Consider the following 16,910-nt stretch of genomic DNA (forward strand, 5'->3'; position numbering starts at 1 on the left):
GCGCGTGCAGATTGCAGGCAACGAGGCCGGTTCCCGAATGCTCCAGATGTCGCGATGTGTCCAAAATGCCGCGACCTGGTTCAGCCAGGTGTTCTGCTATGACAGCGACACGGAGTACTTCACGGCTGAGCGAAGGAGGACCGTCGGCAACTTCTTGCACAATCTGACCGTACAGGTGCAAAGAGCAATGACGGTGACCTTGTGGACTGCCGAGCGTATACGCAGCACGAAATGCAGCGAAGTCTGCGCAATCTCAGCGCCGTGGCCTGGTTGGATCACCAGGAAAGGAGAGGCGTTTCCCTCACCTACCAGAGAGAGCTGGGAGGCTGCCCTGCTCGGTTGCTCTACCTTAGCCAACAAGCTCTCGTAGGTAGAGCACAAGTTGCCGCAGAAGCCACAGGGGTTCCGGACTAGGGACCCCTCCTAGAATTTGTAAGCGGCTGACCCTGAAGGCCTGTCCCCACTCTCTCCTGTAAATGGCCTTGAATGCTTTCCACCACCACCACCAGCGCTGCTTGATCAAAGATCGGGTGCTCTTCCAATTACTGGGTCGATTCCATACGGTATGAGCATGTTTTGAAACGGACGGTGCAAATAAGGAGAGCACAGGACCAACAACTCCCTTTGTTAGCCATTCTTGAAAGAACAAAAAAAAAATGACTGTGTTCAACTCGGCTGAGCCAGGTTATACGGAGCGAAAGGTAACCAAACCAGTGGCCGATGTCGATGCGAAGGCGTTGGCAGCATCCGCTGCCCTTTTCTGCTTGTTGCCTGTGCCACTGCTTCTCCAGACGTACATCCCGTTCTTCCTCGGTTTCATCAACTCGATGAGCCCGCTTTCGTGACTTCTCTCTATAGCCAACGTGGCTTCGTGACGCTCTCTGTAGTAGGTATCACTTGAAGCAGCCTGGCGCCTCCAATTATGCTCACACGAACTCATTCCAGTGACCGATTCTGGCTCCATGTCTCAGTGGTGTCTAGCTGTTGTTGTTGCGACTGAAGGAAGGATGACAAGGAAAGTGCACGGGCCTGCCCACTGGCTCGAGCTGCGCCATGATCGCTGCCACGTGCAGAGAAGAGTTGAAAGAGATGCGAGAGGAAAGATTGAAAGAAGAGGCGAGCGTCGCTGCGACAACGCTACTCGACCTTTTAGCTAAGATCGAAGCATGGTGTCTACGCGGTGAGCATTGTGCTCACTGTGCTGCATGTAACCAGCCTCTAAACATGCTTTGCGACAAAGTCTGCCAGTCTGTACCCAGGGATTTCTCTGCAGTTCATAAAGCACTCATTGCAACTCCCTCATAACATACCTAATCGTCGTACAGTTGTGTGGGCTCTATAAATGCATTACTCATTTCTCAAAGCAGCTAGTGCTGACCACTCGTGGCACTCAAAAGCGAACGTTCATTATTTCTCGCAAAGCTCCTAGGTGCCCAATTCCACACTGGTAGGATGCAGTGCCAGCCACAGGAAAACAACTTTGCACTGAATGAAACTGCAATCTGGAACTTGCTTCCAGGATTATTGAATTTCTGTGCTAACATACACGCGCTTGTTCGATCAAATGCATGCATGCACACAAAAGCCACTGATACATGCCACCGTGCTGCAAAAGTTTGGTGACGTTGCACTCGAGGCAAATGCAACGCCGATTCTAAGCAATTTTGACACCAGAAGACCCTCCACAGAGTGCCAGAGCTAGGTTACAGCTACTCTTGAAGGCTGTAGCTCATCCTAATTTACAGAATATTCAGTGCCTAATAAAACTCGTCCTTCAAATGGCTACACCAAGCCAGATTCACTGCAAAACACAATTTTCTTTTAAACCAAAAACTTGCAAAATTATCTCTGTTCAGTTGTCAGCCCCTTGAAGTTCCAGCATAATTAAACCTCATTTTAATGACACTGTCCACAACAAAATTACGGATGTCACTAAAAAAACGGCTACTATTCCCCGAACTAAATGTATTTCACTAGTATGCTTTGGTAATTCCAAAGCATACTCAACGCCTCCTTAACTTTGTTGGAAAAGAAAGTTATTGCAAAAGAAAAACTACAACTGAAAATAGGCCACAGGCTTCTTATAGCCACAAATACTTGCCCATCCTACAAACGAAATTGATGCAAAGCTTGCATCAACTATCCATGAACGTGTGCCCATTGACAATAAAGCACTACTAAGTGACCACAAACGAAGAACTCACGCAGGAAGCCTTAAATCCACTGGCTTCTGCGTTCCCCAGCACCATATTAACAGAGAACTCGAAGTGGGAAAAAAGCCCAAAATCAAATTTTATTCAGCCTCAAATCACACTTCAAACCTCATAAACACACACAACTTTTATCATTATAATACAGATGAAAAAACTAGAGCTTTATAAGCGCGGTATAATACATACAATTATGAACAGTTAGGAAATTCACCAGTGAAGCTTCCCCTGGTTCCTAAAAAGCCTGGCAAAGCTTTGCCCATCATTTCACAGACTAGACATCATAAATAGTTGACCATGGTCATATAAACACACCCTACCCCTTCTCAACACAACCTTCTTTTTTTTACTCACCAAAAATGCTGCACACACTTCACCATCGGCGTTTACCGCATGGTCTATTAATCCCTTGTGAGATTTAGAACTACAAGCATTTTCCTTATCAACAACGTACAATGTATACATACACATTCTGTGTACAAAACAAAAGTCTATCACAACGCAGCACGTTTCCTTTCTCTTTTTCACCCAAGACCACTGGATGAGGAGAGCAGAGATGGAAAGGAGGCCGGGTCAATTTGTGTCCATGCTATCAGGATCTTCGTTGCCCTCTTTCCTTTCGCTGTGATCGTAGCTTCTCTGCAAGAAAAAAGGCATTCAAGAAGTTCAGAGCCGAATGCATTTTCGCAAAGACTATCACACATGCTTCAAGTAATTACCGACTATGGTAAAAATGCGAAGAATGAATAGGTCTTCACAATAGCTAGACGCAGCAGTTCACACAGCTAGCACCCATCTTTTCTTGTTTTATTCTTAATAAAACTACTACAACACGACAGTCCTCAATTCTGTGCTCCTTTGTAGTTGCAAAAAATGCTGTCTCTCTGGTCTTTGGACTCTTTGGTCCGGCTATGGGTAACTTCCTCAAGTCCCGGCCTTTCTGCCAACCTTTTTTTTTTTTATTCGAGATGTTTGCCATTAGGCATAATGTGCCAGCCTTCTTAGCAAATACCAGGACCCCTACCACATTCTTGAACAGATATCCCCCGTCAATTACCTCATCGAATACCTTATGCCCTACCCTCATCACCGTCGCCAAGGCTGTGATTTCGTACACACTGACCACGTCAGACCATACTGCGACCCTGCTGTCGTCACATTCCCCTAGACCGTCAGGATGCGCCTTTTTGCCCGGGGGAAGTTTCAAGACAGGCCTTCAACTCCAGAATCTTCAGCGGCTGGCGCTTAAGGAAGAAGACGACGACAAGCACTGAACACTCCCGACGCTTGTGCGTGCCTGGACTGATCGCTGTTGCCGGACTGGACGTGGACTATATTGCTAGTTGTTCACGACGCAGCGCCTTGTAAGACGTTCTTCGTTACAGCTGTACTGCAAACCAGCGATGCCTACCAAAGGTCATTTTGGATACATTAGATACAACTGAGTTCAGATATGCCAAACTCAAGGAGGACTGTGCAAATTTTCGATATACAGTCGCCGACTGTTTATTCGGACCTCACGGGGACCGCGAAAATGTCCGAATAAACAGGTGTCCGAAAAAACAAATTCAGAAAAAAAAGAGAAAGAAATCGTTTATTTACAGTAAAAACTTGTTAATTCGACACTGACGGGACCGCGAAAAATTGTCGAATTATCCGAACGTCGAATTATCGAATGAACAACAAAAAACAATGTTTGCCGCAACAGGACGTATACCTTTATTTGGCAAGGAAATCTGTAATCACCGTCTGCTTTTTCGAGCGAATTTGAGCGACTACGATAGCTCTAACAGCTGCCAGGTGCTCCGCGGCACACGCGCCGTCAGGGATTTGTTCACAGAAGTCCTCCCGCACGGACAAGGCTTCTGCGGCTTCTTTCACCGTGCACTTCGGCATTTGGGACAACTGCTCACAATCGTAAATCGTCGTCGTTGTCAGCGCCTGTCACTTTAATTATTTCATCCTCGGTCAGCTGACAGGACACAAAGGCGAGGCGCGCAGGCCCTGCGCGCTAACCACCCGAAAGCAGCGCGGGGAGGAGGTGGGGAGGAGGTGAAGAGAGCGCGGCTCCCCGCTTATCTGTTTTTTCAGCCAGCGGCTGCGGGGACGGCGTTGTTGCTGGGACGCGCGTCTTATCTTTTCTCTTTATCTTTCCTCTGATCTTTTAACTCTCCTCTATCTGCACATGTCAGCGGTGGTGGCTCGGCTGAGCCAGTAGGCAATCCCTTGCAATTTCCTTTCACCCTTCTCTCAGTCGCAACAAAACAGCAACAACAAGCAGCGCAGTAAACACGCTGACAAAGCGCGCATTTACCAAAAAAGGCGCCGTAAATAACCGCGATCGTAGCGACTGCTGCGACACAACAAAGCACAAAAAAAAAAGACGCCAGCCGCTTCGGCCGCCGCTAACTCGCTTCCTCGGATGGATGGATGATAATATGACCATACGGATGGCCTATCAGCAGTACAGTAGCGCCGCTCATGGCAGTGTTTTTTTTCTTTTTGCTCTCGGCAAACCGGCTTGGCGGGCTGCAGAGTGAAGTCGAATAGGTGAGGTGCGTTTCCGCCGTCAACGCAAAGAGTCATGGGAAAATCGTCTGCTAGCTACTTCCGGTTCCAAATTGCTCAACTGATTGCATGCATCGCCCTATTCACCGCGTAAGTTGACATCGTTTATGCGATAAATAACTCGTGGTGCTAGTCACTGATTGCACTGAAGCATCGAAAGAGAAGCCCGTACTACGTATCTGCATGACCTGAGCGCAGAAATGGACAATCTAGAGAGGTAAGCGTATTTTTTCATAGTTGATATATGCCGGCCGCCGTAGTCCACGTCTGTTGTGCATATGCGCTGAGGGTGATTTCGTGTGCGTCTCGACATGTTTAGCGCATAAGTCATTATACAGCTGTTTTTTGCCGCACTTTGGTAAACTGCAATCTGTGCAGCTGATTAGACGATGCTCGTATTTTCCTGACATCGTGCAAAGCCGCCAGTGTGCTAGCAGACGACCCATATATGCCACTGCGCGCGGCGCGCGTCTCAGCACATCGCATGGTGCAGTAATAAATCGCCTAGTCGCCTTTTTGTTATTCCAGATGCAGTGCAGGTGGCATTTCATGTGGGAACACGCAGGAACACGCCGCAAAGGAGAGTAGAGGCGTTAGATTAAACCTATATGCCACGCTGTGTTGTACGGAGCTGCGTGAATAAAATGAAATGGCTTGCCCGCGTGTTCTGCAGGGAGCAGAAATATTTTATCGAGTACTTACTGCTTTCAGTGATCCGTTGGAAATACGTTGCATTAAATCAAGGTAACCATGTTACTTACTTCAATCGCATGTGTGATTAGCCCTGCGCTGCACAACGTACCATATTAATGACCAAAAAGTGCGTTAGGTACCAGGCTCCTTTCGTCGCCCTAAAATCACAACTGCGGTAGGCTACAAGGCGAATCAACTTGCAGACTGCTCATGAGGCGAAGTTGAATTTCTCTTTCGATGCTTCAGTGCAATCAGTGACTAGCACCAAGAGTTATTTATCGCATAAACTATGTCAACTTACGCGGTGAATAGGGCGATGCATGCAATCAACTGAACAATTTGGAACCGGAAGTAGCTAGCAGACGATTTTCCCATAACTCTTTGCGTTGACGGCGGTAACGCATCTCACCTATTAACCGACGCACAGCAAAATTTGTTCGAATTAATGAGAGTTTCGCCCCATAGACTCCTATGTATAATTGTAGGGACCTCGCGCGCGCGTCGAATTATCCGATTTTCCGAATTAACGGGGGTCGAATTAACGAGCTTTCACTGTACATGCACTGGCTGATCCCGGGCTGGCGTTGCATATGTCTCCTCGCCCAACGCCGCCTCTCCTCCTCCTCCTCTTCTCCGTTCCTTCTTTCACCACCTCCTCTACTTTCCTCCTCCCCCAGATCGTTTCGAGAGCCGTCGCCGCTAAGTGCTACCACGGCGCTCTCGCGGGCTTGCTGCCGCCGGCCTGGTGTTGCATAAGTCAATGCTCACGCGCGCTTCAACGAAACATCTTGATACTGCTACTCGGGGTTCAACAGACCCCTTTCGATGACAAAACGCCGGCTGTAAGCCGCCCTAGGCTAATATCGCATCTCCAGTACCACGGCGCTCTCGCGGGCTTGCAGCCGGATAAACAAACAAAGCGGCTCCTGGATTGCCTTGAGATGGCTTACTAAGCTGCGGCCGGAACTGGTGTGGCGCGCCACCATGCGGCGCGCTACCGAACCACGCGGAAACGATGATGATGAGCGGGAATTTGCAGTAGCGCCACCTCGCGGGGCAGCAAGGAGGCTCAGTTCAAAACAAAAATGGCGTTGAGCGAAGTGAACCGCGCGTCGGTGAGCGTCGGTGCGGCAAGTGCTGCCGGTCGAGTTGGCTCAAGGAGTGTCCGAAAAATCAAACGAGAGGCTGCAAGATGTCCGAACTTTCGGCAGTTGTTATACATTACGGTCTATGGGGAGAGTGGCAGTGCCACGAAGCAGTCTGAATAATCGAGCATGTCCGAATTTTTGGAGTCCGAAAAATCAGTCGGCGACTGTAGTATAAATAATTTGATTTACGAAACACTGCAATGAGTAAATTATTGTAAATGGTGCAGTTTTTAACGTCTTGAAGCAAGACGTGGGCTCTGTAACATGCATCGACGTCACAAAGCATACTGGAGTTTTTGGTACCCGACTGCCATCAAATTATGGCCGCCGCAGTCGAGATCGAGCCTGCGACCTTGGGACCAGGAGCTGAATGCAAAAGCCGCCGTGGTGGGTAAATTACAATATGTAATCTGGTTTATGGTTCAACGTCACAAAGTGACTCGGGCTATGAGGGGACGTCGTAGTCAAGGGCTCCGGAAATTTTGACCACATGGGACCACACGCACAATACACAGGTCTCTAGAATTTCGCCTCCATCGAAATTCGGCCGCCGCGGCTGGGATCGAACCCGCGTCTTGCGGGTCAGCAGCCGAGCGCCATAACCACTGAGCCACCGTGGCACTATTTTTTTGAACCCTGAAAAGCGGTCACGTGTTACTATCGAGATAGCATCAAAATCGAGTAAATCCAATAAGCACAAGTGGATGTGGCTATGCACAACCACATCCCACGTCCTCATTATGCAATTTTCCAGCATCGTCCCAGCAGATATGAAAGACTGCTCAGCCGACCCGACAGTGCGTATGAAAAGTGATCGCGAGAGGACTGTTGGGAGAAGTGCCACTGGTAGTGTGCACAACTCGCCAATCCACTTACCCAGCCGAGTATTACACCCTTGCATGGCACTGTCAAGTAAATTGCCTGACTGTTCGATATGCACAAATCTGAGTCCGATACATCCGTGATCGACTGTACAGTGGTGAGCAGCCTTGTCTAGAGTGCTCGGGCGGTGCACTTCCTTGCAAACAAATCCAGATTTTGTGGCAGCCTCTAGGGTCCAGCTGCAACGCTTGCACGGAAGTAGCGCCAGGTAGCCTTGTAAACAAAGCAGGCACGAAAACTTTGCCCTATACTAATGAGGGGCTGCTCTCTAATTTCGGTTTTTGTTACCAAGTGCACACTGCTCAAGCACTCTAGACAAGGCTGCTCACCACTGTACTGCTCTTACTCAGTGCAATCCCTGTGCCCAGCAGTGCAATCCCGCTCACCCTGTTCTCATCCAGGAGCATGGCGGCGACCATCCGGAGCTGCTCCAGCGCCCGCTCCTCCTCGCTCTGGTCGTGGACCAACACTGCCGGCCTGACCTGTGGCGTGGTCTCCGGCTTGGCCTCTGGCGATGGCGGGGCCAGCACTGTGAAGCCAGGCCCCTTGCGCATGGCCGTCCGGCTCGCTTTGGCCGTGCTCGCTGAGCTGCTCTTGGCATCCGCCGGCGTGACGTCCGCGGATGCCTCCGATGCGGAGTCCACCGCAGTAGCAGCAGCGAGCGGTGATGTTGGGCTAGGGTGGTGATGCTGGCCCGTGCTGCCCACCTGGCCAGTGGCTATCTTGGCCTCCACGTCGGGGCCGATGGCGAAGTGGCCGTGCGGCTCGAAGCAAAGCTCGAGGCGGTCGTGCGTGCCATTGTATGTGAACACCTGCGATAAATCAGTGGTGCAGATTTATATATGTGCTTCAAACCTGTGCAGTCAGACACCCGCACTTTGAACTAACTATACTCCGTTTCATACATAGCAGGCAACACTGCCAAAGCTAGCGCGCCTGTTTGCGCAGGCTTAGCCCACTCGCAAAAACTAGTTCGCCATACAACCAAACCGAACACAAGCATATTTCATAGCGACAAATCTTAAGTGCCATGACTGGCACCTCCTGGACTTCATCTTACCTGCTGCTACATTTTCGTCCTGCGACTCGTCGAGATTCCGAGAAGTTAAAAGTACCTGTGGCGGTATGATACGAAGTTGGTCGGGCGAATCGCTACCACTAAATCCGCGGCCAAAAAGTAGTTCACACTCCATGAAAATTATGGCCAGAGAGCCTGAACACTGAGCGCCTCACAGCTTCGACCGTGATTTTCAATGCTACCACATCTTTTCATACCGCTCTTTGTTCTCGTCCAAACAGTGACCGGAGTTCCGTGAAGAATGAATGATACGTGGCGGAGTAATATGGTTTCGCGGACGAACTGCTTCAGCAACCTCCGCAGAGTTGCCTGCTATGTATGAAACGGAGCATACTATTATTTATTCACGGGATACTGCCAGTCTTAATCATTGACCATGGGCTGGGCAGTACAATAACATTTGGAGGGGACACTAGATCTCCGTCTTAAGGATACGACGCGATAGCGTTAATGAGTTAATGCCCTTAATGCGAAACTAGTGCTGCCACCGGTGGGGCTAGTGCAACACAGGTTGCTCTTCTCGAGCAACCTCTCGCGACCAATAATTAATTTAACTGCCACCTGCCAAGGTGGTGAGTATGCTCACAATTAGGTGAGCAGGCTCTAACAATGCCACAAGGTCACGTTACTTAGGTGGTCCACTTAGGTTGCTTCTCCGGTGGGTGGACACTTGGGCGACGCTACAACACCACCCAATTTTTTGCTCAACGCCAAAGCCAGATTTTCTGGGCAAGGGGACTTTAATGCAAAACACAAGCAAAAAGCAATACAAGAAATAATTTCGGTGGAAAGGGTTACATCTGACATGACTTCCCCAAATATGGCCTCTTGAGATGAGCTTCACTGCATTTTGAATCTCGGTGGCTGGATGCTCAGTGAAGAAGGAACATTGAGAACAATTCCAGCCCACATTTGTTCTTAGTAGAAATCGACCCCATGGCTCTTTCCGGGCATGCTGATATTTGTGCAGTAGCAAAACACTCCCTTATTGGTGAGAAAGTGGCATTAGAAAACTTTCACACCACTCGATTTCATCACGTGGTCACCGACAGTAAAAAAAAAAAAGACTCCCAGATCACTGTCCCAAAATGAATGGCTGTGTAGCCTAGCATCTTGCAACCACACCCAAAAATCCGTGTCAGCACACTGCAGTACACTTGCAAAATCAGCCGACGGTAGCGACACCTGCATTTCATTTTTTGCCCCTTTTCTAGCCAATAAAAAGCACTGTTTTCAGTCAGAGTAGCATCTCTGTCGTTAGAATGCGGTAATCTACCGTTGCATGCTAACTTAAATTTCGCCTCAGTGTCCCTACAAGATAGTTTATAGTTTGTGGGGGTTTAACGTCCCGAAACGACTCAGGCTAAGAGGGACGCCGTAGTGAAGGGCTCCGCAAAATTTGGCCCCCAGGGGTTCTTTAACGTGCACTAACATCGCACAGTACATGGGCTTCTAGAATTTCGCCTCCATCGAAATTCGACTGCTACGGCCGGGATCGAATCAGCGTCTTTTGGGTGGGCAGCTGAGCATCATAACCACTGAGCCACCGCGGTGGCTTTCCCGAAGAAAGAAAAAATCCCACATAGGTCTGATAAGAAACAAACATGTACAGGTGCTGTCAAAAGTAAAGAGAAGGCAATATATTAACAAAAAAGATTAATCATTGCCCCCTCAATTCATGCATCCTTGAATACATACGTGCAGCCTAATTGTGACTGTGCGAATTGCAGTGTGCACCAACAAGCATGGACCATTATGTGTTAGATTTAAAGAAATGAAATCTTTTTGACAAAGTCGCTTTCCATTTACTTTTGACGGCGAGTGTACATTCAGTAAGCACTGCAAAAACACGCTGAGGATCTCCTTGTCAAAGACGAAAGCATGTTTTCCTCCCAGCAAGCGGGGAAAGGCGACGAGAGAAGAGGAAGAGAGCCCCCTGCCTTGTCAGGGATGAGTGGCAGGTGGCAGTGCTTGCCGTCGACGAGGCCCACGTCGCGCTGCATCTGCGCGTAGAACAGGCCCCCGCGGCTGAACAGCCACTCGTTCTCCTGGGCGTACGCCCACACCGACGCCCCCGTCCGCTTCAGGTGGCCCAGCATCGCCCGGAGGCCAGCGTCCAGCGACAGACTCTGCTGACTCTCTGCGTGAAGGGATGGGGGGGGGGGGGGAGAGGCCCAACAAGGCAGGGGAGGGTCAGGGAGGAAAGAGGCTGGTCTGTCTCCTTGAAACGCGCATGAAGGAATTTCATTCAGAGCAGACAGTCACTCGTGACTTTTGAGATGCGGAGGAAAAAGCTCATAACCCCAGGGAAACATATCCACTAAACTACTACTCAAGTAAAACTTGTTGCTGGGCAAGTTGGTGCATAGTTTCCAAAAAATTGGTTTATTGGGGTTTAACGCCTCAAAGCAACTAAGGCTATGAGGGACGCCGTAGTGGAGGGCTCCGGAAATTCCGACCACCTGGGGTTCTTTGACGTCCACTGATATCGCACAGTACACGGGCCTCTAGAACTTCGCCTTCATCTAAATGAGACTGTTACGGCTGGGATCGAACCGGCGTCTTTCGGGTCAGCAGCCGAGCGCCATAACCACTGAGCCACCGCAGTGGGGCCTTTCCAAAAAATTAGTGGAACACAAAAACAATCACGAGAAAGAAAGACAGGACAGCGCGCTACTGACAACTGAATTCTTTATTGAAAGACACACAGGATACATAAGGTCATCGTCGCGCCACCTATCAGCTGCAGTAAATGTCAGAAGTCGGTAAAAACTAAAAAGAAACCCTTTAACACGAGGTGAGTTAAAAGCGATCAGAGAGTTGATGATTCTTTAAAAGCAAAAAAGAAAACAACGAAAAGATGTGAAGCGGTGTATAAGGTCAAAATAACATGTTTCAATGGAATCCGAAAGGTGATATGAAAAAGCCAGAAAACAGAACATGCCATTTAACATGTTGGTTGGTTTAGGTTGGTTTATGGGGTTTATCGTCCCAAAGCGACTCAGGCTATGAGAGAGGCCGTAGTGGAGGGCTCCGGAAATTTTGACCACCTGGGGTTCTTTAACTTGCACTGACATCGCACAGTACACGGGCCTCTAGAATTTTTCCTCCAAAGAAATTCTTCCGCCGCGGCCGGGATCGAACCCGCGTCTGTCGGGTCAGCAGCCGAGCACCATAACCACTGAGCCACCGCGGCAGCCCCCAACATGTGAAAATTGAATTCAAGCACTGAGCACCACAGTCCACAGGAGAAAAAAGCCGATACCCGTACACTATATATATTCTGTGTGTCTTCCAGTAAAGAATTCAGTTGTCAGTAGCGCGTTCTCCTGTCTTTCTTTCTCGTGATTGTTTCTGTGTTGCGCTAATTTTTTGGAATCTTAACTACTAATATTCCGATGATTGATGATTACAGATTTTTATGCTGCAAGAGCATCTGCTGCCAAAGAGTGCTACTATGGCACAAGGTATTGTTCTTCTACCATTTCACCCTAAGTAAGCCGAGCCCCCTACCAGGGGAAAGCTTGCACCCATTGCATCGTCGGTGGGTACACGTCGACACTGGGCATCGAACTCCCTCATGCAAGGCGGATGCTCAGACCATTAGGTCACTATTCTGAAAAATGTGACACAAGAATGAAGTACAAAGACATCTACAGCCACTCCCTTGACCTATGAGCACATGTTGGTGCAATGACTGAAGAGAGTGTCTAGTGCTTGTACAGCTCTATCGGCATTCATATTGCCCTTTACATGAATATAACTTCGTAAAGTATGCAGCAACGGCAAAGGCGAAAGCAGGCAGCTACACTGTCACCATCACTGCTCCCAAATGGTTATCTCCACTGCGCTTTCCAGTGCGGAAAAGCTTCTGCTTATGTCACGTGCTTACAGGCCCGGCCCACATGTACGTTAGCGTACCTTCTATTCACTATTGCATGTATACAGTTGAATCCCGCCACAACGAAATCGGCGGGGCGTACGAAAAATTTCGCTGTCGCGGAATTTCGTTGTCGAGAAATTACAGACGAGTTGGCTGATCCCGGGCTGGCGTTGCATACGTCTCCTCGCCCAACGCCGCCTCTCCTCCTCCTCTTCTCGCCCAACGCCGCCTCTCCTCCTCCTCTTTTCTCGCCCAAAGCCGCCTCTCCTCCTCCTCTTCTCGCCCAACGCCGCCTCTCCTCCTCCTCTTTTCTCGCCCAAAGCCGCCTCTCCTCCTCCTCTTCTCTTCTCGCCCAACGCCGCCTCTCCTCCTCCTCTTTTCTCGCCCAAAGCCGCCTCTCCTCCTCCTCTTTTCTCGCCCAAAGCCGCCTCTCCTCCTCCTCTTCTCTTCTCGCCCAAAGCCGCCTCTCCTCCTCCTCCTCTTTTCTCGCCCAACGCCGCCTCTCCTCCTCCTCTTTTCTCGCCCAAAGCCGCCTCTCCTCCTCCTCTTTTCTCGCCCAAAGCCGCCTCTCCTCCTCCTCTTTTCTCGCCCAAAGCCGCCTCTCCTCCTCCTCTTTTCTCGCCCAAAGCCGCCTCTCCTCCTCCTCTTTTCTCGCCCAAAGCCGCCTCTCCTCTTCTCTTCTCGCCCAACGCCGCCTCTCCTCCTCCTCTTCTCTTCTCGCCCAACGCCGCCTCTCCTCCTCCTCTTTTCTCGCCCAAAGCCGCCTCTCCTCCTCCTCTTTTCTCGCCCAAAGCCGCCTCTCCTCCTCCTCTTTTCTCGCCCAAAGCCGCCTCTCCTCCTCCTCTCTTCTCGCCCAACGCTGCCTCTCCTCCTCCTCTTTTCTCGCCCAAAGCCGCCTCTCCTCCTCCTCTTTTCTCGCCCAAAGCCGCCTCTCCTCCTCCTCTTCTCTTCTCGCCCAACGCCTCCTCTCCTCCTCCTCTTTTCTCGCCCAAAGCCGCCTCTCCTCCTCCTCTTTTCTCGCCCAAAGCCGCCTCTCCTCCTCCTCTTTTCTCGCCCAAAGCCGCCTCTCCTCCTCCTCTTCTCTTCTCGCCCAACGCCGCCTCTCCTCCTCCTCTTTTCTCGCCCAAAGCCGCCTCTCCTCCTCCTCTTTTCTCGCCCAAAGCCGCCTCTCCTCCTCCTCTTCTCTTCTCGCCCAACACCGCCTCTCCTCCTTCTCTTCTCTTCTCGCCCAACGCCGCCTCTCCTCCTCCTCTTCTCCGTTCCTTCTTTCACCACCTCCTCTACTTGCCTCCTCCCCCACATCGTTTCGAGAGCCGTCGGGCCTCATCGCATCTGCACCGCTGCGTGCTACCACGGCGCTCTCGCGGGCTTGCTGCTGCCGGCCTGGCGTTGCATAAGTCAATGCTCACGCGCGCTCCAACGAAACGTCTTGATACTGCTACTCGGGGTTCAACAGACCCCTGCGATGACAAAACGCCGGCTGTAAGCCGCCCTAGGCTAATATCGCAGTTGGCTGCGTCACCTTCTTGTGTTGAGCTGAAGTGGCCGACGCAAGTGCCTTGCCGATGTTTTCTTTGTGCTCTTCAGTATCGTTGATAACGAACTCGGCGCGATGCCAAAATCTGCGGCAATAATCGACTTCTTCCCGCTTTCTGCTTCGGCGATAATACGCGCTTTTTCTTCTAGCGAAAGAAATTTCCGCTTCTTCGCTGGCGGCGACATCCTAGGAATTCAGCAGAGCAGAGACGCGACGAGACCACGCTAAACGGTGCACACACGAAGGAAGAAATGGTGAAGCGGAGTGGGCTTCTTCCTGCACTCTCGCGTTTTCCTTTTTTTTTCTCCGACAGGACACGAAGCTCCGCCCACCGATGGCTCCGCCCACCGGTCCACACAGACTGCCTGAAACGCGCTCTCGGTACCTGGCAGACGACGCGGCCACGGAGGACGCGGCGAAGACGCTAGCAGATGGCGTGCGCTGGCGCATTTTACACGCGCTTTCGAGGAGCCCCTCTTCGCTTGGAGGCCGCGAACGCTTACCAGCCAACACCGCTAGCAAGTGATCATGACGCGCTTTCGTGCTTGACAGGAAACCGCGAGCACCATGACCGCGAGCTACATCAATCGAAGAAGCCCAGCAAAGAGCCAATGAGCGGGGCGTGACGTCACTTCAAAAATCACGTGGGCATCTGGAGAAAAAAAAAAAAAAGCACACGAGGGTGTGCGCGAGGAGGATGTGCGATTGAGTGCGCGTACCCCCCAACAGTCTGCGATGCAAAAAAATTAACGGCGCGAACGGGAAAGTCGCTCTTCAGCACTCAACTTCTGAAGAAAGACAAGACGGAGGGGCCACTCACCCGCGAAAATTCGCAAAAAAAATTCGTAGAAGCGAACACGTGCTCGCAAAGTACTTCGTTTTTGAGGAAATTTTAATACATTAAGTCCTATGGGGGTTTCACGGGGAATGCAAATTACTTCGTTGTGGCGAAAATTTCGTTGAAGCGGCGTTCGTTGTACCAGGATTCAACTGTATACAATCATAACTTGCCTAACAATTCAATGCACTATCCAGGAAACCATGCTGCCTTGAAAGTGTTAAGAAAGAAGAACCACCTCGTAAGTCAATGGGACATTTTTAATGTTGACGATTTGGAGTGTATGAACCAGGAAACCATAAAAATCGGGAACATATCAACAAGGTTCTTCAGTATAGTACCTACTTTATTTACTTGCCCAATGAACAGACTTTTTTTTCCAGAAACAATATCAATTTGGCGGAGAGGGTTTATACACAGGAAAAAGAAAAAAGTTTGGCCAGATTTTATTGCGGGAGTCGAAATTTTACATTGCACACATCCGTATGTCTATCCGTTCGTCATCAACAAAAGGATGCGGTCAGGTGCATTCATGCCACCAGTGTTTATCATCATTCACTTAGAGAGGTCTTTGCTGTACTACGGCGCGAGCCGAGGATTTTGGGACAGTCTATGGCATCAGTCAATCGTGGCGAGATAAAGCGTACATGCTGAACACAGGCCTGAAGGTCAGTCCCTTCATTTTTATGTGACGCTAAAAAAAAACGCGTAGGCCGGTTGCAAGTTTGTTACATGAACGTTTGAGTGTTAGCTGTGGTGAGAGGGATCCAACACTTTCGCTTCCGCTTTCTAGCTTGCCAAATCTCTTGGGGGAGGGTCCTTTCTCCACCAATGGCCACTACAGCAAGTACCTTCAGATCATTTGAAATACTTCGTGGATATTTATGAATTCTGCCTATTGAAAACATTTTACTTTTCCTCGCTTACAACAATCAACCAACTAATGTCATTAGCATCTCTGCAGCGCTGTGACACTAACGTACCCACAAGAAGTAGAGATTTGTTGAAAATCCCAAGGTTCCGAAAATTTTATAAATATCAAGGCCTGTCACGTAACCTCCCACTTATGCTAAACAAAAATACACTCACTCTAGGATTGAGTAGAAGAGGTTCGAGGTCTGCTTTCTTGTAACTGCCATGTTCCGGTAATACTTTTGTTTTGTTACACTTTATTAAGTTTTCTTTTTTCTTTCTTTCTGTTCTTGTACTTTATTTCAACTAATTGATTGTACAATGCTGTTGCCACGTTCTTGCAATGTGTTTTCTGACATATGTTGTTTAACTTATGTTGTTTAACTGCTATAATTTCAGTGCTAAGGATCTTGTATAAAATCTTTGATTATTGTTGCAAATTAGAGGTAACATGTCGGTTTTAAATATTTTATGATGTTACTGATACTACTATGTAACGGTCTTCTTGGCCTCAGTCAGGCTGCATGAGCGGCTCTCAGCCAAGAAGACCCTCCAGGCACTTTCTGGAAAATAAACATTGAATTGAATTGAATACAGCATTTCAGTGCAGAGGATGTTTTAAAGTGTTCTGGCTTAAACTGCTACACTCCTCTCCAAAGCTTGAGCATGCGCCGGCTTTCTAAGCATACACTGGTGAAGCCGGGCACACAGCACCCTGCCGAGCAAGGCACACTGCCCGTACTCTTGCCAAGGGTGCACAGAGCCTTGGCAGAGTCTTGGCACCATTCCCACAGGAGCTCTCATCAAAGGATAAACATGCCATGACGTTACTGGTGCACAGCATCTTGGCGCATTGCAAGGTCTGCACTGCAGACAGTGCGTAACTGAGGAAAGTCCCAAGAAAAGGTTAACACTAAAAAGAAAACTCATTGCCAAAAGCTGGGGGGCTCATTATGCGAGAGAGATCATTATGTGAGTAAACACGGTATTCAGGCAATGTCAACTAAGTGGCACACATATGTGGTGAAGGGCTCCGGATAATTTCGACCACCTGGGGTTCTTTAACGTGCACTGACACCGCACAGTACACGGGCCTCTAGAATTTCACCTCCAAAGAAATTCGGCCGCCGCAGCCGGGATCGAACCCACGTCTTTCGGGTC

The 16,910-nt window shown here is 49.6% G+C and overlaps 1 protein-coding gene across 2 annotated transcripts in view; it reads right to left on the reverse strand.

The window, feature by feature from the left end:
* Positions 1–2,268: 2,268 nt before the first annotated feature.
* Positions 2,269–16,910, reverse strand: part of LOC149367136 (deubiquitinating protein VCPIP1-like) — a 74,886-nt gene continuing 60,244 nt past the window's right edge. For both annotated transcript variants that reach the window (XM_089554345.1, XM_089554351.1), the window contains exons 14-16: positions 10,520–10,719; positions 7,888–8,313; positions 2,269–2,849 (exon numbers count right to left, since the gene is read on the reverse strand). In XM_089554345.1, the coding sequence (XP_089410471.1) occupies positions 2,784–2,849; positions 7,888–8,313; positions 10,520–10,719 (692 nt within the window). In that variant the 3' untranslated portion in view covers positions 2,269–2,783. The remainder of the gene's footprint in view (positions 2,850–7,887; positions 8,314–10,519; positions 10,720–16,910) is intronic.

This window comes from Amblyomma mixtum, chromosome 1 (assembly GCF_055824585.1).
Source record: "Amblyomma mixtum isolate Tamu chromosome 1, ASM5582458v1, whole genome shotgun sequence".
Lineage (NCBI taxonomy): Eukaryota > Metazoa > Arthropoda > Arachnida > Ixodida > Ixodidae > Amblyomma > Amblyomma mixtum.